The sequence below is a fragment of the Cololabis saira genome, chromosome 9 (genome assembly GCF_033807715.1).
Source record: "Cololabis saira isolate AMF1-May2022 chromosome 9, fColSai1.1, whole genome shotgun sequence".
Taxonomy (NCBI): Eukaryota; Metazoa; Chordata; class Actinopteri; order Beloniformes; family Belonidae; genus Cololabis; species Cololabis saira.
The window spans coordinates 24,062,481-24,085,243 of NC_084595.1; the positions used below are offsets into that span (position 1 = coordinate 24,062,481).

The 22,763-nt window shown below is 39.0% G+C and overlaps 1 protein-coding gene across 1 annotated transcript; it reads right to left on the minus strand.

Annotated features, from left to right (window-relative positions):
* Window positions 1–3: 3 nt before the first annotated feature.
* Window positions 4–3,940, minus strand: prlhr2a (prolactin releasing hormone receptor 2a). The gene is made up of 2 exons (XM_061729935.1): window positions 3,480–3,940; window positions 4–640 (listed from the first exon to the last, which is right to left on the minus strand). Exons 1-2 carry the CDS (start codon window positions 3,938–3,940, stop codon window positions 4–6), a joined length of 1,098 nt encoding a protein of 365 aa, XP_061585919.1.
* Between the last annotated feature and the right edge of the window lie 18,823 nt (window positions 3,941–22,763).

Sequence of the window (22,763 nt, forward strand, 5' to 3'; positions counted from 1 at the left end):
CCTTCACAAGACCACGCTGGCTGTGGGGCAGTTGTTGGCTGCGATGCCGATGCGACGGCGGCATGTGAACATTTTGCGGAGCTCTGCGCGGAAGCGGTCGTGCAGCCAAGCGTAGAGGAAAGGGTTGCAGCAAGATGAACTCATGGCACAGAGGTGACAGAGAAGCTGGATGAGCAGGAAGTAGCGCTTGTCAATCAAATCGATATCTATGTCACGCAAAATGTTGAACACGTTGATGGGCATCCAGCAGATGCCAAAGGCTGCCACCACCAGACTCACCAGCCGGAACGTCTTGCGCTTGCGCATGCGCTGAGCCTCCGCCTGGCTCTGGGTGTGGTGGCCAGGTATGACGCAGCTGCGGAGTTTGACTGAGATGCACAAGTAAGAGATGCAGAGAGCAGATAGAGGCAGGACATAGGTGATTAAGAGGGTGCTGTAGGCGTAAACCAGCCGCTCCCTCTCTTGACCCATCCAGAACTCCTCACAGATGATGAAGCCTTCTTTCTTAAACTCCACATGGTAGGTGTGGGCCACGGCCGGGGCCACCAGACCGCAGGACAGCAGCCAGATCCCAGACAAAAGGTAGGTGCACGCCAATACTGAGATGCGCTTCTTCAGTGGGTGCACTGTGGCATAGTATCTGAGACAAAGCAGAACAATTGAGTAGTAGAAGATTGATTTAAAAAAATGGAAAATGAGAGGCATGGGATGGGGAGCGGGCACAACAGTCTTTAATATGTGCTTGTAAGCTTTATAATACGCAAATTACTATATTCTATTAAACCACATAGATTAAACATGTTTAAAAGGAACCAAAGTACAAAGGCACTGCAGAACTGTCTCTCTGTATTTGGCCTTCGAAACATCAAATCCATTTGAGCTCTACTGCTGCATCCAAGGTCAGATAGAGTAGGAACTGTGCTACAGAGCAACATGATTGAGAAACACAGATTTATATACAAATACACCAAAATGAAGGTGTTAGGGGATATCTTTTCAGAGCTGCAGGGTACAGTGAGCAAACCCTGAAACAACAGTTCTCACAGTTTTAAAAGTCTTCAGCAAATAACAATTACAGGTAGAAAAATCATTGCAGGATTTGTTATACTCAAAGCATCAGTAGCATTCCTATCTTCCATACTGCAGTTCGGTGCTCACTGCTGCTATGGAAACTCAATAATCCGCTACATCGAGGTACATCTAATACTATAACTGTGCAGTTTTTCTCAAGATATAAAAGCATTCATTCAGAGCCACATGTATGTAGTATCTTGGTTTTAAAAGAGTAACTGCAATGGTTTCGTAGAATGTTTAAAGCTTAAAGAGCATATTGCAGGTTGGAGACCCCTGTGAATCAATGTGTAGGAAAATAATGTAGGAACTGAATTTTCATTGAAATACGCATAAATATATACTACAGTGACCTCCAGAGTTGTTTTTGTGAGAGTATTTTACTTCCGCATCTGAAAAAGCTGAACCGGAAGTGACGTGGCATCAGGGAGCGCGGTGAATTTCAACAATAGGAAAAATAATAGATCTTAATGTTAGTTGTGACACTGAAGAGGTTGTGAATGTGTATTCACACCAATATGACAGGCCACAGTCTTATAATTACGAACCCGTTAGGCCCCCCACGTTCTTTTGGTTGACAGCTGAAATTCGCTTTTTAAAAGGCTGATTTATGGGTCCGCGTTACACCAACGCAGACCCTAGGGCGTAGGGTACGCGGCGATGCACCGAACGCTGCGTGCGCCGCGTACCCTACACCGTATGCTACGCCGTCGATTTTACACGGAACCATAAATCAGCCTTTATTCACTGCAGCACCCGCCCGTGCGCTCCTGAAAGAAACTCAGAAAATAACTCCTTAAAAACGGGTGAGTACTTGTAATCTGTCTACGTTTGTACTTTCTAAAAGAAAGAAAGAAAACAGGCTTATTATCTTCTTTTTTTTCTGATTAAATGCATCCGAAATAGCCGGGTATTTTTAAAACCGAATACTTCCCCCCCTTCGTTTATCCACATTACATCGTTGTTAAAAAAAAAAAAACCTTCCACACATAACCGAAGATCTGCTTTTTCGACCACATTCATAAGCATTCCAAACCTGTAGATCATCTGGTCTTCCGGCCTCCGGGCCGCCTCTGCGGCGCCGCTTCACCGGGAGCGGCGTCTCCTTCTCGGGTAACAAGCTTGAGTCCCCCCGTGTCCCACCACGGAGCTTCCGCGTTAAATCGACGCAGCCCTACGCCGTAGGGTACGGCGTAGGGCTGCGCCTCGCCGCGTACCCTACGGCGTAGGCTCTGCATCGGTGTAACGCAGTAAACGGCTGTCCAGAGCAGAGACCATTTATTTAATAAATAGCTTGGAGGACAGATGGTGGATCATCTGTAGTTCTGGGTCGCACGTTAGACGCCAGACTCAGAGAAGATTTGTTGTTGTTTTGGAGCATAATGTGACGTTCGAAAACGCAAAACTGCTCTCTGTCTCTGTCTACACGCATCTACATAAACTGAGTTTTCAAAAATCTTTTGTTTTTTTAAACATTCGTTTATTTGCGTTTTCATGTGGATGACAGGTCCAAACGTAGGAAAATATGTTCGGTTTAGCAGATACCCGGCTACGTGTGTACGGGGTCTGCACAGTCAGATGGGGCAGCTGTGGAGACTGCTCCCTGGTGCTGCGTCATATGACGCTGTGTTCGAAAAAAAAAGCGTTTGTACGAGCTTGGCTAAAATCAGCCACTTTTTCCTCTGAATACGTGCCCTTATGTCTTGTAAAACATATTAAATCCTACATTAACTTCTCACATAGTCATTTTCACATAAGGTCAGGTATCATTTTTGAAAACATTTTAACCTGCAATATGCTCTTTAAAACGTTCAATTTTATTGTAATTTAAAGGGGACCTATTATGAAAAACAAGTTCTTTCTTGCTTTAACATATATAAAGTGGTCTCCCCTCAGCCTGCCAACTCAGAGAAGGAGGAAAGCAACCAAATTCTGCAGTGTCTGTACAGCCGCCCGGATGAGCCATCCAGTGTGATGTGGCTTCTACGAGCCGTTCAGATTCTGCTCCTGTCATTACGTGACGATGGGCACGATTTACATAGGTTGGCCTCCGATGCGTGAAACCACGCCCACAACTAACTCCGCCGGCCGGAGCTTCCGCCATTTTTTCGTAGCGGTGTATCGCGTCATTCAGGCAGCCAATCAGCACATGCCTCATTATCATAGCCCCGCCCACTCAGAATCCCACATAGATAATGAGGTTAGAGACTGGGATGATAAAGACATGGCTCAGAGGCTGAATTTCTAATTTATTTACCAAAAACCATAAAAAGCTTGTTTTTAAGACATTCAAGGCCTGTTTAAAATAGGTATTAGTTTCCATAATAGGTCCCCTTTAACATGACTAAACAGAAATACCAGAAAGGTTTACTTACAGGTTGTGTCCACAGACTTTAGCTAGAACTCACCTGTCCACACCGATGGCAGTGAGTGTGAAAACTGACACATACACCGTCACTGGCTGGATGAGGTACACCAGGTAGCACATGAAGCGGCCAAACACCCAGCCGTGAGGGTTGAAGGCGTACGCCAGCGTGAAGGGGACACATGTGGCACACATCAGCATGTCAGAGAAAGCCAGGTTTCCGATGAAGAAGTTGGTGACATTGTGCATCTTGCGAGTGCGGCAGATGACATAGAGGAGCAGATAGTTGCCAAAGATGCCCACTAGAGCCACAAACGTGTAGCAGGGGATGATGAGCAGCTTGAAGGACTGCAGCAGCTCCACACCCACAAACTGAGGGAAGCGCTCAGAGGAGCTGTTCTGCAGCGCCACCTCATACACAGGACCTGTGTCATTGCCACTTATATTACACACTACACATGGAGGGGTGAGCTCGGCTGCCCAGCCGCTGCCTGCGCCCTCCATCCAGAAACAATGATGTCAACCTGAAAAGATGAAATTAAGATTACTATATAACACAGTTTGTGTAATAATAGCTAATGGGTTACATTAACCTTAATAGTCAGGCGCTACCCCTCGCAGCATATTTATGCACAAGCCTTTTGATTGATAGTTGACTATGGCTAATGACTAACTGTCATCACTTGCTTTGCACCATAATAACTTGACTTCTGAGCTGTGAATAAAGACCTAACAGAGCATTATTATTATTATTTTTAAGATTATATGGCTTGTTCTTCTAAGAGATGGCTGCCGGTATCGGGCTGGCCTGGTAAGGTTGAGGTTGAACCTTAACAAAGCAGACTGAAGCAGCTGAACCCCCAGTTCAACGCAGCGTGTGAGGGCTAACCAGGGGATGCCAGCTGGACTACATCTTGCGCATCAGCTTCTTCTCTTGCAGTAACAGGGTCCTCTGATCGATCAACTTTTGTGCCAGATCATTTCAGGACCCGTGCGAGTTGACTAATCTGATCCCTAACCAATGATATCCAAAAGGAGTAATGCCAGAGCTGAAACGAGAGCTAGCAAAACGCCACTGGGTCCCACAGTTGGGGCAACAACTCGGCCCTGGATGGTAGGATTGTCAGGCGATTGCAACCATCCTCGAGTCCGCGAGTGATGGACCATAGTGACCGCAGGTCCCAGCAGGATCATGCTAGTCCTCATATCAGCTCTTGCAGTGCTCCTTTTCAATGTTTTTTTGAGATCAGAATGAATACATAGAAGAGGCGGCGGGGCGGCAGTAGCTCAGGTGGTAGAGCGGGTCATCCAATGATCGGAAGGTCAGGGGTTCGAATCCCGCTGTCCCAGTTTGCTGTCGTAGTGTCCTTGGGCAAGACACCTTACCCACCTTGCCCCGTGTGAATGTGTATGAATGTTGGTGGTGGTCGGAGGGGCCGTTTGGCGCGATATGGCAGCCACGCTTCCGTCAGTCTGCCCCAGGGCAGCTGTGGCTACAAAATGTAGCTTACCACCACCAGTGAGGATGTGTATGAATGAATAATGATCTCTGTAAAGCACTCTGGGTGCCTTGAAGGGCGCTATATAAATCCAAGTCATTATTATTATTATTATTATTTTTAAGAATGAATTAGGATCACGGTTGACGTAAACTAAGCCAGCCGGGCTAACTTCTGTTAACTGAACTGCGGTCCAATTGACTTCCAGACCTGTCTGTTCTACCCATTTGCCCATTTTTTAATTCACTGTGGTTGGGAGCTGTTGGTTACAAACATTGTGCAGTGTAGTAAAACAAAAAGAAAACTGGCTTCAAAAGCACTCATGTGGATGATGTCACAGGGGGTTTATACAGTTATTTTAATACAGTTAATGATAATAATACACACAGTGAAATATAAGGCATTAATAATTTGCATAGAAGTTGGGTAAATGTGTGATAAACATATCTTTGTGCATATACATTTAAGATGATGGTGATATTAACATCGGAAAAATGTTCTATTTTCATGTATTCGTCTCGATAAACCAAGCATTTAGTTTCCATCATTATTCTAGTCTTTGTGTTAAAATGCTTCAAACATCTGTGTAGCTGAAAATGAAAATCACTCTGAATGAAAAAGAAAATGTTCATTAGAAAACTGGATAGTTTTCACTGGCAATATTTAGAAGCCGTGCAGATATGGGTTACTGCTGCAGTGTAATTCTGGCATCAGGTGGGCAGTCTGTCTTTGTTAGCCAGGTGCTGCTCAGATATTTTAATAGTCCAACACAAAAGTTGACTATTGAAGAAAATACTGCATGTGTGACTCAGATCTGCTCTGGATCACCATCTATCCTCACACCTTGTTGTCTTTATTCACACAACTCAGGAGGTGTTAGCTCCAGGCGAGCTGCAGTATATATTAGTCTCAACTGAGAAACTTTGAAGGATATACCATCAAAGAAACTTACGACACATATTGTCAGGTTGGCGTGGAGTGCTACATACAGCGACACGTGAGTAAATCATGTATTTGGTGGATTTGCAGAAGAACCGATTAAAGTGGAGAAACCCACCAAGGAATTTTTTTGAATAACATTTATCCAACTACAGCATATGAATCCCTGGGACAAAGATGAATTAACCATTTCTTTGATGAAACTTAATCAAAAATAAGAAACTAAACGATAATAACAATAATAATAATAATAATAATAATAATAATAATAATAATAATAATAATAATAATAATAATAATAATAATAATAATAATAATATTGCAGAAAGACAAATATGAATATGTAAACCCCAAAAGTGCTGACATTTAAAAGGTGGCTCTGTATTACAAACTGTATTGCCCGTGAGTTGCATATTTCTTTGTTTTTTTTTATCAGTTTTTTGAGTGTATTTACAGTAAATTGTTTCCTTTTGTCATCTTTATTCAATTTCCCCCCACCCATATTCTGATTTTACAGCACTAGGCTGCAGAAGCAGGTGGAACTCCTGCCACAATGTCATTTGGATTTACTGAAAGGTAAGTAGGCTAAACAAAGCAAAGTCTCGTTTAATTTGCAGCGTTTCTCATCTACTCACCCATAACTGAGCCTAAAGGAAATGCAGATTTCTTCAGGAGCAACATGTGAAATTCAGCCACGTGATTTCAAGCTTCCAACTCCACTAAGAGAAACAGATATATTTTTTTGCGATTTACTAGTTTGTTTTAATATAGATTATACCTTCTGAACAAGCAGCAAAAAGAGAGAATGAAAGAAAATCAGCGTTATCAAAGTGATGTCACACAGGAGCTCATTATTGACCACCATCTAAAACGTTTAGGTTGCATTATGTCTGCTGGAAAGCGAAGCAGTTTTGAAATAGCGATGCAATTACAGCATCTGGGCTCTAAAAAATGTTTCTTGGTCATGTTGTGTTGAAGGAACCATGAGAAATTGAAACGCCTGGCTGATTTATGGTTCCGCGTTACACCAACGCAGATCATACGCCGCAGGCTACGCCGTACCCTACGGCGTAGGCTCTGCGTCGATTTAACGCGGAACCCTAATGCAGGCTTAACTTTCTGCCTCTTAAACCAAAATGCATGTAAGCATTTCACATGCCTCTATTTTCTCGTTGTTATTTAAAAAAATAAATATTTTCTCGATTTGTCAGAAAAACAAACAAACAAAAGAAGACACCCATACCTGATGTGGACTTCTCAGTTTTCCAATGCAGAATATGAGCAGGAGATGCTGGCGCCTCCGGAGAGACGCGCGTTCCTCACATAAATGAAGGGGGAGGAGGTCTCTCTTAAATGAAGACACGCAGCTGCCCTGCTGGTCCGTCTTTCAGCAGCCAGCAGCACCCATGGGTGCCGTGACGACTTCAGGGACAGACAGTGGTGTTTTGCTGCTCGATCTACAGGTGCGGTGGGCGAGGATGGCAAGGCTTTTATAGGTGCGTCCAACTTGACTGACAGCCGACTGAAGGAGTTTGTGATAAGCGTGACTGGATGAGCCCTCACAGATCTCCCGCACTTCCACCAGCAACATCGACAGGCTAAAGATGATTTACAGCTTCATTAATCCTTAATGCAAGAGTCAATAATCATTCCTCAATAAAAGATGCTTTATACTCAACACTGAGTCAGAGAGAGGAACCTTAAAACATCTCTGTGATGTATACTTGCAATATTAATTGTGAATGACTGTAACTTTTTCAAATCCATGCACCAGAATCTAATATCCACAAAGGTTACTGCCACAGTGGCTCCTGCATGGGATCTGTCATCCTTCCATGAATGCAAATATTTGCAAAAAGCACAGAGGGGCAAACCGATAACAAGTGGGTGACGTAATGCGAATGCTGGGATCAGACTGCAGATTGCAGAGATCTGCAGACATGGTGGCTCATTCCTACTGTACAAAGTGAAGCTCAGTTTTTCCTAAACAAGCCAGGTTGGAGGTAAGGTGGTCGTGACAGCAGGTTGTGTTTAGGGGATTGATTCTGAACAATCACCAGGCTTGTGTGAAGCCCGATGGCCAGGCCTGGTATAGATCTTGAAGTAACGCTCACAGTAGGTGTCTTATCTAGTGGATCTGAGGTTTCAGCACATTTCATTTAAAGCTACAAAAGTTTAGTTTAAATCAGTTGAGTCAAATTCTCCAAACTTTCCAATGCCCCAGCTGCTTACCTGCAATATTATCTGCAGTTTATCTTCAGGGTTCTGACCCGTGCACTGGGACCTTTCAGGCAGGTTCCAGTCAACTTTTTCACCAAACACATTCCCAAAAGACAATTTACCTTCTTGTTATTCTTTAACTCAACAGTGTTCAGCTCATATCTGTTTGGACTGAATTTCATAGCTGAAAAACTAAATCAAATGAAAGACGCAAGGAGGGTAGAGAATTTCACTTGAGTAGAATCGACTGGGACGAAAGATTAAATCTAGCTACATCTACTCATTAGGTTTTATTTCAGTAAGTGCACATGTGGTCCGCATTCTGGAGAGGGAATGTGCAAGGCCGATCAATTCTATCTGCTTTGCTCCTACATCTCCAGTGCAAACACACTAAATGGAAAGTTATGCTCAGTGTCAGACATGAAATTAAATGGACAGGAGGAACAGCATGTCAGCCATCAGCCCAGCCAGCAAGGTTGCTGAATGGAGTTTCTAAACTAAACTAAGAAGCCAAATCAGGAACTAAATTGTATGTTTATTAAAGGCAAAACCATTTTATTTTATTTTTTTGTTAAAACACATGAATTGCAGCACAGCAATATTAGAGCTGGTTGGTTGCTGATTAGTGTTTCTCTCTCAATATTTGACAACCTTCGGTGACTCTCTTTCCTCATAACTTTCATCCAAACAGACGGGAGTGCAGGCTCAAGGTTTTGAAAACAGCATCATTTTCTTTCTTTCGTTTTTCCACTTAACTTCCAGATCAAGGACCTCTTCTGAAGACTTTGTAAAAAGGGGGATGGTTTATTCTAAAACAGCACCTGAGAAAAGAACAATATCAGAGACAGGAAACATTTACAAGACCTGGTGACAGCTAAACACAGTCCTTCATTGAAGATAATTCACAGCCAGCCTTAATGTTGATATATTTGTTGGAATGTTGACATTGTTTGTTGTGTTGTCATGACGTTTTGTTGTCCGTTATCATGTTGGTTTTGAAGGAACGTTATGCTTGACTGATCGCCGGCTTTTTGGTAAAAATAAACGTTTCTCTGTTTGAGTAATTGAATTCACTTTGGCGGTGTCCTCCATCCTCGTGAGTACTCCTCTACAATTTCAAATTTGTTTTCATTCACATCCATGAAGCCATGTTGTAAAGCATGCATTCTTCAACAAAACTGCATAACATAAATATATTATGTTATGGATCTTTTGTTAATACCCACTAAAACTTCTCAACTTAAGAAACAAAAACTTGACATGGCTATTCGGCAAAAGTACGGCCAACCCCCATTAAAACAGGCCAAACCATTTTGTGAGCTTTTCTACAAACTAAAACCCCGGTGTTGTATCTTTCATACAGTTTCTTTTTTTCACTAAAATCCTGTCCACATTGCTACTATTTACCTAATTTGGGTTATAACATGTGTAGCACACATTTAATAGAATTGCCTGTGACATTAGTCGCAGCAAGTATTGTGGAGGATAGACGTAGCCCAGCGAAGAAGCACATTTGTACCATGTCTGGTAGCCAAGTTAAAGCCTCGACAGTCAGTCTGAGTTGATGCCCTCAGTTGACGCCAAACGTGACTCAGACGTACAAATGTCATATTTTTAGTTAAATATTCATCATTATCTGGGTCTGCTTCCAATAAATAGAAACTGCATTAGTGACATTTATTTCTGTAATTACTCTGGTCAGTTCGAAATTAAAATCCTCATGCAGCACTGGTCCAGCCTTTTCAGGGGCTAATTTATCTATAACTGCAACTTCCTCCATTCTCCCTTTGACATTTGTGTAAGATTTTCTAAGACCAGATTTTTTTTTTCTTCACCTGTTGTTACAAGTTTATCCATCAGTTTCTGGGATGGCCATGCATTTATTTTCCCAACGTGTCTTCCTCGATCATGAACCATTTCAGCATAGTCGTTCTGAGCAGAGGGGTTGCCACAGCAGGTCATAGTCCACACATGGATTTGGCCTGATTTTACACCTTTCCTGATGCTATACCAGGATATGGAGGATTTTTTGTGCCAAAATTAAATGAATAAATACATCATTAATTAATTAAAATGGGAATGAAATATATCATTAATTAATTAAATGTGTTATTAATTACTTAAAATTAGAATGAAATATGTCATTAATTAATTAAAATACAATTCATTTTAAGTAAAAATATATATTTATTATTTCAGCATTTAATTAATTAATGACATATTTAATTAATGATTTTGTGTTGCGTGTGAATCATGAAATGTAAAACTGCATTTAATTAATTAAGGACACATTTAATTAATGATTTCGTGTTGCTGAATCATGAAATGTAAATGTAAAACTGTCAGTTTCACTCGTCAAACTCAGTGGGCGGGGCTAACGCAAATCTAGTGGAATCCACTGCTTTGGACTTTCTAAACATGACAGCTGTGAGTTTGGAGGATTTTCGTGAACTTTGTAGAGAGTTGGTGAGCGATATCTTCGACCTTGCAGAGTATGTGGAAGCAGGACCTGCTGACCCCGAGCATGTAGCGTGTAAAGCAGAGGAACTGCTCGAAGTCGTTGGAGTTATTTCCGCACTTTCCCATCTTGACTTGATGTGCAGGGGAACCAATGAGGTGTTTGGAATCCGCCCACTGAGTTTGACGAGGGAAACTGACAGTTTTACATTTACATTTCATGATTCAGCAACACAAAATCATTAATTAAATGTGTCATTAATTAATTAAATGCAGTTTTACATTTCATGATTCACACGCAACACGAAATCATTAATTAAATGTGTCATTAATTAATTAAATGCTGAAATAATAAATATATATTTTTACTTAAAATGAATTGTATTTTAATTAATTAATGACATATTTAATTCTAATTTTAATTAATTAATGACACATTTAATTAATTAATGATACATTTCATTCACATTTTAATTAATTAATGATGTATTTATTTATTTAATTTTGGCACAAAAAATCCTCCATACGAGGAGAGACAAACAATCATTCACACACACACCCCCTGTAAGAACATGCCACCGTGCCACCGTGCTACCAGTGTGTTCCTTGTGATCTCAGTAATACCTGCCTCTCAACAATTCTTCTCCTGCCTTTTCCTCTAATGCCTTTGTTGCTTAGCAATACTGCCATTTATTCAGCTTTTACAGCAATATTAGAAGGCTCAACTTCAATGACGTTTGCAGACTCTGAAGGTCATCAAAGACATGCATATTTACAAGTACTACCACTGTAGAGGATGACGCTGTTCAGATCATTTCTGTTTGACTCATATTCAGACACGTTAGCAGCAAGTGCTGCTAACGTGTATAGTATAGTATAGTATAGTATAGTATAGTATAGTATAGTATAGTATAGTATAGTATAGTATAGTATAGCATAGCATAGTATTATAGTCCCATTCTGTGAATAGCATTTGTTCAATAGTCCATATCAGTAATGGCTAAATGACTGAACACTCCCGATCAGCTAATCCTCCACGGAGCCAAAGTGAGCTTGAATGAAAGCTTCACACCTGAAATCAGTTAACTCTGTGGTAATTAAAGTCTATTCTGCTTCCACTCTCAGTGGGTTCCTCTAAATTTACCGCCTGGTTTGGCATTCTGCAGTTACATTTCAAAGAGCTCTTCAAATACCTCATAGTTTAAGGAACTAGTATATTTATACGGCTGTCAGGCTTGTGATTACAATCTGGATTTAGATAAATTGGTGCTTGGATGCACGTATTATGGAGCACATCAGATGCCAGATTAATGTCTATTAGTGTGACAAAAACAAAAAAGTGGTTTTCAGGAAAAAGAAAAGAAGGCAGGATAAGAAAAGAAAGCAATAAAGCAGTTTCTAAGTTTAGTTATTGAATTACAGTATATATTTATTTTTGCAAAAAAAAAAAAGGTGAGCAGAGCAACAACTACATTCTAGATATGATTTAAAACAGCCTATCAAGAGTCTGGCTTGGGTTAAATGTGTGCTTTTGAAATAAAAACTGTACCTGTGAGCAGCTGACCATCTTATGTTTTATATTTAAAAACATTCCCTCACAGTATCAAGGCCGTTTCCCAGTGAGTTGGTGTTAATAGATTCATCACAATGGTAGTGTGTGCTGAAGGTGAACCTGCTACTGCACATTATAGTTAATGTAAAGTGATTTACTAGGTTCATTTGATATGTTCATTTTAAAGGAAATATTTCCCATTATGATTTAGAAATTGAAAAATAAATGTGAATATTAACATGTTACTTTATTAGGAAGTCTGGAGACTTCATGTTTTGTTTAATCTTAATAAATCAGTATCCTGACAAAGATTTAATGTAACATATCTCATTTTGGTTAACATAACTTAAAATCCTTATCCATGAGATCTTCAGTTTCAGAAATAACTGCAGGGGGTGCTTATTTGACCTTTTTGACATCCTCTTATGATGTTCCTGAGAAATTAAACTATGGTTTCTGAGTTGAAAACTAAAGGTATTGCCAAGCAATTATTTGTAGCAGCTGGATCTAAAGTTAACTTAAAATTATGAACACCTCTGTCTGCTCTATTGTATATTATTTCATTTGAGTGATGGAGATGTGGTAATAGCAGCTGTGTGGGGCTTGTTTAAGCTGAGCTGCAGGGGCTCAGTGGGATATTTTTCCACAGGGCCTAGAATTCCTGGTAGCACAACTGCTTTTAAGAATACTAAGGGTTCAAATGAATACTAGTACGTCTTTGAACTTCTGCAAGATATTCAAAATCAAATGGTATGGCTAAATGAATAGATGTATCTGATGATATACCAATGTGGTAAAATTAGATTTTGTAATTTTGAGGTGGTGTTGTGTGTGTCCATCACTGTCTTACCTGCAGTATGGAGCAGTCAGCATGACCAATTTGGAGAGTCAGAGGAATCCTAACTGAAAATCAAAGTCAGTTCCTGCACACATTTTTTCAACAATAAACAATTGAATCCATAAATATATAATGGCCGATTCAGCATATGTGTCATTTTAGGATTTCTTTTGCCATTTTGTGTCAACTAGTTGCATACTTTGTCACAACTTCCTCTCAAACAAAAGACATCAGTGGATGAGTCTGATGGTTTGAGACAGCAGAAAGTTTGCAATTAAAATACAACACATGAAAAATATAGACTTATATATATTGTGTGACTATATAACACTGTAACCCTTATAATGCAAAATCTCATGCTCATTAACAGGTCTAACTAAGCCCTAATGGCTCAGAGTCCTCATGATGGAGCGTGCTGATTATCTTGGTGGTTTACTAGAGGTCACTCAATTGAAAAGTCTGAGTGCACGATCTCCATTAAAGACAACACGCTACCTGTTTCCCAGAGCTCAAATGTGTGCAGGAACAATAATGGCAGATCTGGAAATGAAAAAGCAGGGTATAAAGCCACTAAGATAAAAGCTGTATGCTGCTCAAAAGAATATGATTTTCTTAAAGGGAACAAACACATAACTCTCAGCAGAGGATTAGCCGCAGATGTTTCCAAATGAACCGCCATTTGCTGTTTAGTTCGTGCACGTCATTCGGAAAAGGAGATGAGATGACAGAAAATACTCTGAAAGACATTATTCCGCTCATGCTGCTGTAAACAACCCAATGATAATCAAAGTTTTTACAAAAAAAAAATTGTAAATATGTATTACTCAGGAAATTAATTTTAAGTGATCGCAAAGGATTTTCTCTTTTTTTTCCTTTTATTAGAAAAAAGTATTTTGGTTTTGGCAGTCAGACATTCATAAAGTTATTAAAAAGGCATTCTTGATTTTTCTATTATATAATATTACATGACATCTGCTTTCTAACACTTGACTATTTTGTCATAAATACATATATAAGCACTGATACAGTTTGGTGTTTTGGTCTACTTGGTGTTTGTGTAGGAGCCTGTAGGAGTGAGTGTGAGCATGTGTGGTTGTTTGTCCTGTGCAGCTCTGTGATAGCCTGGTAATCTGTCCAGGGTGTAACTCTGCCCTTTTCCGTGAAGAGAGCTGGGATAAGCTGCAGCAGATCCACCTTAACCCTGAATAGAAAGAAGCAGGTATAGGTGATGGATGGACGAATAAAACAGTCGTGCATAATCTCCCACCAAAACGCAAACTGACATTTCACACTTTGGAAGTTGCCTAGATTAATAATCAGATGCAACAGAGAGCTTTAAACTACCTGGTTAGATTTTTGGGGATGATGTTTGAATGTATGAAAATACACTTCATTAAAAAGCAGTTCATCATTTTACTGAGGACAGACAGATTCAATCACACAAAAATAAAAGACCCCATAAGTTTTTCTCTATTTAAAATGACTCCTTTTTATTATACTGTTTTTATACAGAGAAAACAAATACATCTGTCAATCAAGTTTAATAACTTAAAAGACCTTCACAGTCGGATCTTGCTGACATTTACAGCTAAATAAACCTCTGCTGTGAAAAGGGATTGCAATTAAAGAAAGTATTCAAATGATGTGTTTCCTTTTGCAGCATTTAAGGTGCGATAGCTGGATTTGTCAAAGCAAATGGAGTGAGCTTGAATCAGAATATTATGTGACAGGTTTAGCTAGAATGGGTTTCTTGCAGACTGGGAAGCTATTACGACACACAAGCTGGTAAAGATGCATGGTCGACCTGAGGGGGTCAGAGCCCCACTAAAGGACTGGGGGTCAAGGTTGTTGATTGCACTCATGATCCAACCAGTGGGGAGCAGCTTCTGTCAGACACAGAAATATGGGAGCGAGCAAGACAGAGAGAGGACTGAAATCAAGCATTGAATATATAAACACATATATACATATATATATATATATATATATATATATATATATATATATATATATATATATATATATATATATATATATATATATATATATATATATATATATATATATATATATATATATACATACATATATATATGTATATATACATATTGAAAAAAAAAGTGAAGTGTGAAGAAAATGCCACTTAGCTTTATTTAAGGCTGAAGGTGTACAGAAGAGTGAGAGCCGAGAAAACTAATTACAGTTAACAGTGTTTGGTTGGCACAGTGAATCAATATACTATTTCAATTAAAAGCTGTGCCATATTCTGTGCTTCTCACCATTCAAGTTTTGTTTAGTGAGATGATCCCAGTGCACAGAGCAGCCAAAAGCTTCAGTTTTTCCTCTTTAAATGGCTCTGATGAGCATCTCTTTACAATGAGCTCAACTTCTTTTTACCTGCATTTTATTTGAATGAAAGATGCCTCCTGCAAATAAGTGTCATAATAGCAGTTCAGCTGTTTTGTTCACCCAGTGATTACATCAAATCAGGCCTCTCTGTTCAACCAGACGAGCTGAGTAACTGAGTACCGAGGCCGCCACAGTGATGTCACTGTTTTGTCAGCTTGAGACAGCGCATTTAACACGATGGAGTTCTGGTTTTACACGTAGACCAAGTGCCTAACAGCTTCACCCAGTGAAGGAAATTGGAAAGTGAGCCGGACCTAGAAGAGAAACGCTCTATTCTAGCAGAGGTAGAATGGGTTTCATGCAGACTGGGAAGCGAACACCAAACTGAAAAGAAGTTGTAAATGGGACCTTGTGCAGCAGGAAAAAAAAAAAGACAATCAGTCTGTACGAGTGGAAGTGCAGAACAATGTTGACCTACCTCACTGTGACGTACATGATGCTGAGAGAAAATACAGACACTTCTGAAGACAGAGGAAGTGGCAGGCAACTCTATTGATAAGTGTAACTGTTTTGTTGATATTTTTTTTTACCTGTTGTGTTTCGTTCTGGGCGGACTCTATCTAACTTCAGAAAAGAAAACTGACTTGAGAATAAGTTGCAGCATGTTTTATGTAAAAGCAGGACAGCGCCAGGCTTAATCATTGATCAATTTCACTTCACAGATAAGTGTCACTCCGTTTGGGTTCTCTTTGTGACACGTGGACTCAATTAGCAAAACTGTTTAATAGTTTTGACATTACCCTCCCACCATATACTGTTGTCCAAGCAATGAGGTGCATAGATGGCCTTCATTGCCTGTGAAGCACAGTAAAGCACACGCAGAGCATCTCGCCTGTAAGACTAAAGGCAGACAGCGTCACCTCTGTTTAAAGCAGCAATGATCATCTGAGGAGGCGAGAGCAGCCAGTAAGCTGATTTAACACAACAGTAACATTAACACAAAAAAAGACTTAAACTTCGCTGTTTCTTTTATCTCAGACAAGGATTTTAGGTTAGTGTTTACCTGACATGTTTTGGCGGAAGACTTTGGCGGTGACACTCTGAGGAAGGCGGAAGTTTTCTGCCGAACATGTCAGATAAATAATAACCTAAGATCCCATCTTAAATGAAAGAAACAGCAAAGTTTAATTGTAAGCCAAGACAAAATGAACTTTAATGAATTAAAAAGAAGACTTGTTAAGTTCATAGATTCTGATTGACTTCTGCTCAGATGGGCTATGGTCAGATATCGACAGCAGCTTTTTCCATACATCCCCACTGCTTGTCATCTTAGTCATCCTGGTGGCAGGGATACGAGATATCCCGCAGGGACATCTAGGATATCTCAGATCCCTGCCAATGTGTTCTTTCACCTGTTATTATTTTGTCTGAGTTGCATTTAAAAAATAAGGGATGGAATTCAACCATCACCACTGCATATAGCAAATTTACAGACATTACATATAATGTTCCAGGGGAAACGGAAGTTATACAGAGAAGATAATATACGTCAGTGCAAATCGAGCATTGTTCAATGTATAACACATTAGGAAAATCTTCCATCTGGATGGTAACATGAATGTGTATTTTTCACACATTTGCATTTTTACTTACCTGTACAGTATATTCCTTTTCCATCCTGGTCTCTATTAAATGAATCCCATCTGCTAAAATCAAGAGAATCAATAAAATAATTCTCCAGAGCTCTTCTGTTTTGTCTGCAAGCAATAACTGTGTGACCATTCATCATCCATTCAGGTCTAATCCTTCACATTTAACCTTACTTCCTCTCTCCTTTTCTAAGAAATATCATCTTTTCTTGAAATATGAACATTGTCAGTTTTTTGTCACAACTTGCATCTCTATGGGTCCATTATTTGAAAATCTTTATTCGAATCCTTTTTTTGTTCCCCTGACGAGCAAATGAGTCATCCTTTTCTGCAATTCCAGATCTGGTAGATGTGTTATGTAGGCTTTATATGCTCAACTGACTGCCCAACAATTTAAACCTGTAAACTGGCTGTAGTGTGTTTAAATCACACCCAGAGAAAGTTAAGTTTTACTCACCACCACAAGAAGAAGAGAGAATAATTCACCAGCTCCAAGTTTGGATGTAGAAAGTGAAACAGATTGGAGAATTCAATATGATTATGGTTTGGGATTTGAAGCTCCTGAGACACTGGCATCTTGTGAGTTAACTGAAGGCACGCTTTTGAATACATTTTTGAAGGACACCCTTAAACATAAAGTGCAGGGCAACAGGGAAAGAATTGTGGACTTTCAAAAGTCTGGTTCATCCTTGGGTACAGTCTCCTGATACCCGAGGGTACCATAATTCATCTTTTCAAACAATAACACACAACAATAAAGCCCGGCAAGGCAAGATTATTTGTATAGCACAATTCAACAACAAGGTGATTCAAAGTGATTTACAGAGACATTGAAACATACAGTAGTAGAAATGAAAATTAATGATTTATGATGATCTGATGATTTAAAGTTTAAAGAAAAAAGAGAAATATATTTTAAAAAAGTACAGAGGAAGATGAAACACTCAGCATGGTAACAGGAAGATGTTTTGCATTACTCTGACAACTGCTTGCTTCATTTCACCTCTGTACTGTGGTTTCCTGCTGTGTCACACCTGTTTCACGTTGCTTTGCTGTGACAATAGAGCCAACTCCCCTTCGCTTTATTTCCCCCGGCATCCTATCCTCTTTCTCTTTAACATCTAAAAAAACAGATTGTAAACATTTGTCCTTTATGAATCCACACTGTGTATCTTTTTTTCTGTGTTGCACAGAAAGGAGAAGGCTTCTGTACCCAAGAGATTATTTTTTTTCTTTAGTTCAAATGTTCAAATGGAGTCCAAAACAAGAACACAATAACGTGCTGGCTGAAAACAGGACCAGGGTATCATTTATTATTGTGAAATGTGTTCTGTACCAACACCAGCAGGGAAGGCCACTGCTCCAAAGCCATTACAGATGACACGGATTACATCTTGAAATTGATAGATTGTCACCTATCAGCCAAACATATGACCTATTTCCCGAGGCCAAAACAACGTCACAATTATTATTATGGAGGTGTTAAGCTTTGCTGCGTCTTCTAAGTACCAAATAGACAAAGATGAGGCAATGTTCAAGCTCTCATGTTTTGGAAGTATCTAATTATTCCGGTTTGTTTGTTTTTTCAAATCCAGTTTTAGGTGAGAGAGCAACATTAAACTCATGCCACCTGGATACATTATCTCAACATCCTGGTGTTGAATCGGGAAAACCTTGCGTATTGATGTATTATACCTCTGACCAGGCACAATTTCAATGGTTATCTATCTTTTGGTTGACAGCGTACTCTAGAGAGGAGAGGGTTGAGTGGGAGAGAGGGAGCCAGATTACACAATGATTTCACATGAAAAAGCTGTGAATTGAAATAAGGTTGCAGACTGAATTGATGCAGACCATGGATCATTACATTCTGTCTTTTAGATATTTCAGCAAAAGAGAATAGGATGCAGGAAGAAAGAAAAGGAGTGGGAGCTGGGGCAACCTCAGAGCCAGGATAGATGAAACAAGTGAAACAGCAGCAGACCGCAGTCTCTCAGTATGGTGGGCAGCTCGTGCAACATACGTTATCACACTTTTCATAAATGTGCAGGTGTTAATGATTACATTATTTTCATTTCAGTAATGAAGGGTGTTTTTGTATCTAGCAGTGTTACAGTATGACTGAAGCGAGCGTACCAACAAAGGGCTACAAAATATGTCATAAAACAACTCCCCTGTTTCCGGCCTGACTCTTATTTTGAAGGCTGACCATCGCCTAGGTTATAACAGTGTGATTCCTGGTAAATGGGATAGATGATCCCCTAGATCTCCTTTTTTCATCCATGGCCGCTGTTGGGTCGGCTCGTTTTGAACCCGGCCAAACCGAGTGGCCCATGGGCCGCCAGGCTTTTGTTTAGGCACTGTTGCTAAGCCGCAGCACGTATTTGCAAACTGTCCCCTAGGCAACGGTGATGGATGAGTTTGTCACTCCCTAATTTGTGGGCCTGGTAAGTTTACCTTTGCCATGTCAGTGCGCTACCATCAAATAAGCAAGGATGGTGAAAATAAAGGGTTCAGCAGACAGCGTCTGTTAGCACACAGGCAGACGAGGCGTTTTCCCGTAGCCTCCAACAATGACAGCAAAACATTTTGGATTGGATCTTCCTGTCCTCATTAAGGTTTATTTGCGTGTGTGTGTTTGTGTCGGGGGCTGGGGTTGGTGGGGGGTGTGTTCTGTGCTGTCCCCTATAATTAATTAGACAGGAAAGGAGTCAAAAGGCAGATTAGTACAAAAATGTTCACTTCATGCGGAAGGAACATACATGTATGTATGACAGATTTCTACATTAGTGACATTCAATGGTCCATTTCTATGTTTTCTAAGAGTTCCTGCCATTTAGGAAATTCTTTTGGCAGGGTCCAAGTTAATTTAATCATAAAATGTTACAAAATGATGGTATTTATATGCTGACATACTAAATCTTTATGAATTGAAAAGCAAAAAACGCACCCAAGAGACCACAATGTAAAGCTGCACTAGTTAAAACCTGCTTGTACTTCATGCTGCTGGGAGATACAGTTTATTTTTTCCCTTTGTTGTTTGATAAAGGAAAAGGGACCATTTGATGTGAAGGAGAAAAACAAATCACTGCACCAGTCAGTTCATATTTTAATAGATGAAGCTGGAGATCACAGATCACTGCACTAGATGGCAGTAGATGGCTAAACCAGACAATTGGTGTTGTCAAATAGATCACTCTGACTTGTATAGGAAAAAAATAAAATAGCTTTAATATTTGCATTATTGTGAGTCATGGTTTTTCTCGGGAAAAAGATATCCCTCTTTAAAGCAAGGCATTAGGTCATGGACCGTTAAAACACCTCTCGTCAGAGCCGGTTTCTGTGTGTTAAAATTGTTGTCTTTATTTCTGAAATATGTCCTGAAAGCATCCATGTGTCTCAAAGTTAATTATGCTTTTCACCACTTGGCCGACATCTCACTGGCTCGTCCAAAGCTGGAAGGTGGAAAGGTTGTGTTAATCAGTTTGCAGCATATTTAAAGTGTGAAATTTGCATGAATAATAAAAAAGGGGGAAGTATTAAATCCAAGGTTGAATACTTTTAATCAAGCATGAGAGAACTTGCATGACATATTTGATAGAAAACACCAAAGACACACAAAAAACTATTTCCCTTTTTAACGTGCCTACTGTAGTTTGATTTCAAATTAAGAAGGCACAATATAACAATGAGGTAAGAAATCTTGTTCTTCACTTAGATATAACTAAAGCCCGGGGACTATTGATTTATTAGAGGAAACAGTGCTGGATGTATCATGAAGTCACAGCTGCTTAATACAGTTAATTTACAATTAATAAATAATCTGTTAGGAATCCCATTCACCGTCCCTCTTTGGATGGATTGATTTTTTCAATAGAATTTGCTGAATTCCCATTACATACAACTGACTAGCATTTTTTTCAGCAGAACATAAGCTTTTAACTTGAAAATATCAAGGTTTGTTTTTATCTTACTGGCTGTAACATGGATACATTTACACAATAAAGATGATTATATAAATAGAGTCATCACATTTTAAATGACAGAAAGTCAATTCAGCTGCCATGCTTTAACTGAACTATCACGACTGAAATGCCGAACAGTTACGCTTGTCCAAGTGTTTAAAACACGTGTTTGTACCGTCAAGGTGAAGAACCTGTGAGACTGTAAAGTTTCATCATACTAGTTTTACCTTCTTGGACAATAGATGGGGTTCAGACTTGGCTCTTTGGCATGAAAGTTGGCGGTGACCCCACTTTCCACCCCATTCTTCTCCCAATTAGAGCCTTAATGCGTGAGTTAAGGAATGATACAGAAAATATATTTTTTCTTTTTTTTCATTTTGAAATGTTTATTACAGTATTTATTATATATGGAGGCTTAAGTATAATAGAATGTTACTTACTTTAACAGTTTTTAATTACACATTGTTGTATCTCTATGAATACATGGGGTAATTTTTATGTATCTATTACTTTGTCTAATCTGTTTGATTTGTTTTATTGTATAAAACTATTTTTTTCACTGTTTCAATTACGTGGGTGGTGGAGAGGTCCAGAATGTGTGTATCAAATACAACACATCAGACGTTTAATGTGAAATTGCTACATTTTGAGCGTCAAACCAACATATATCAATTGCACATAATGGAATGAGACTTTATTGGTGTGCGACCTATAATCTTATTGCGAAGTGTACGATATAAATGTAACTAACATCTTATTACACACATGTAAGAAACTGGATGAATGAATGAATGAATGAATGAATGAATGAATGAATGAATGAATGAATGAATGAATGAATGAATGAATGAATGAAATGAATGAATGAATTGTTTATTTCGGTTACATTACATTATTTGCAATTCAAACTGTGTGTGTGTGTGTGTGTGTAAATGACAAAACACTTTCATACAAGTTTACACTCATCAGTTTCACACAAAAAATAATAATAAACTCTGTAACCGAAAAAGGAATAGGCTGAAGCCAAAGCTTATATTTGCCTACCCTGTACTTTCCAACAGAAAACCCAGATTATCTGCAATATGAAAAGAAACAAAAGAGAAATTTCCCTTTAAATTGTTCTGCTTGACCAAATTATACTCCAATCATTTAGCATTGTAATCCTTAATTATTTTACTTTTCAATATTTTTTTAAAATTCAACAGAAATTTACACAGTTTCACTTCATCACTAAGTTGATTCCATAATTTGACTCCCAAAAATGAAACACATCTATATTTAACATTAGTCCTCACACGACATCTTTCAAAGACCCACAGCCTTCTTAAATTATAATTTGTTTCTCTTAATTTAAAGAAATGCTGAAAACAAGCAGGAAGGCTATTATTCTTAACTCGAAACAAAATTTCTAATGTTTTTAAATATACAATATCTATGAATTTTAATATGCATGACTCTACAAATAATTTATTAGTAGTGTCACGATAAGAAACTTTATTTATTATTCGTACAGCTCTTTTCTGGAGTTTAACTATAGGGTCTATATAAGTTCTATACGTATTCCCCCAAACCTCCACACAATATGACATGTATGGCATGATAAGAGAGAAATACAGTATGTGCAGACATTTTTTATCCAACAGATCCCTTGTTTTGTAAATTATACCAATAGATTTAGACAATTTCTGCTTAATATAATGTATATGTGGCTTCCAACAAAGTTTATGATCTGTCTGGAAAGCATCATCACCTCTTATAACCATATCTACATGAGCACTCATCAAAGAAAATAGTTTTTATTTGAATCAACTCAAACCATCTCTGTTCCCCCTAAACAAATGTTTTTGATTTACTGTAAA

Excerpts from the sequence above, each read along its gene's own strand:
- prlhr2a (XM_061729935.1), bottom strand. The coding sequence starts at position 3,940 with ATGGAGGGCGCAGGCAGCGGCTGGGCAGCCGAGCTCACCCCTCCATGT. Across the intron at positions 641-3,479 it reads ACTGCCATCGGTGTGGACAG|ATACTATGCCACAGTGCACC; the intron begins GTGAGTTCTAGC and ends GCTTTGTCTCAG.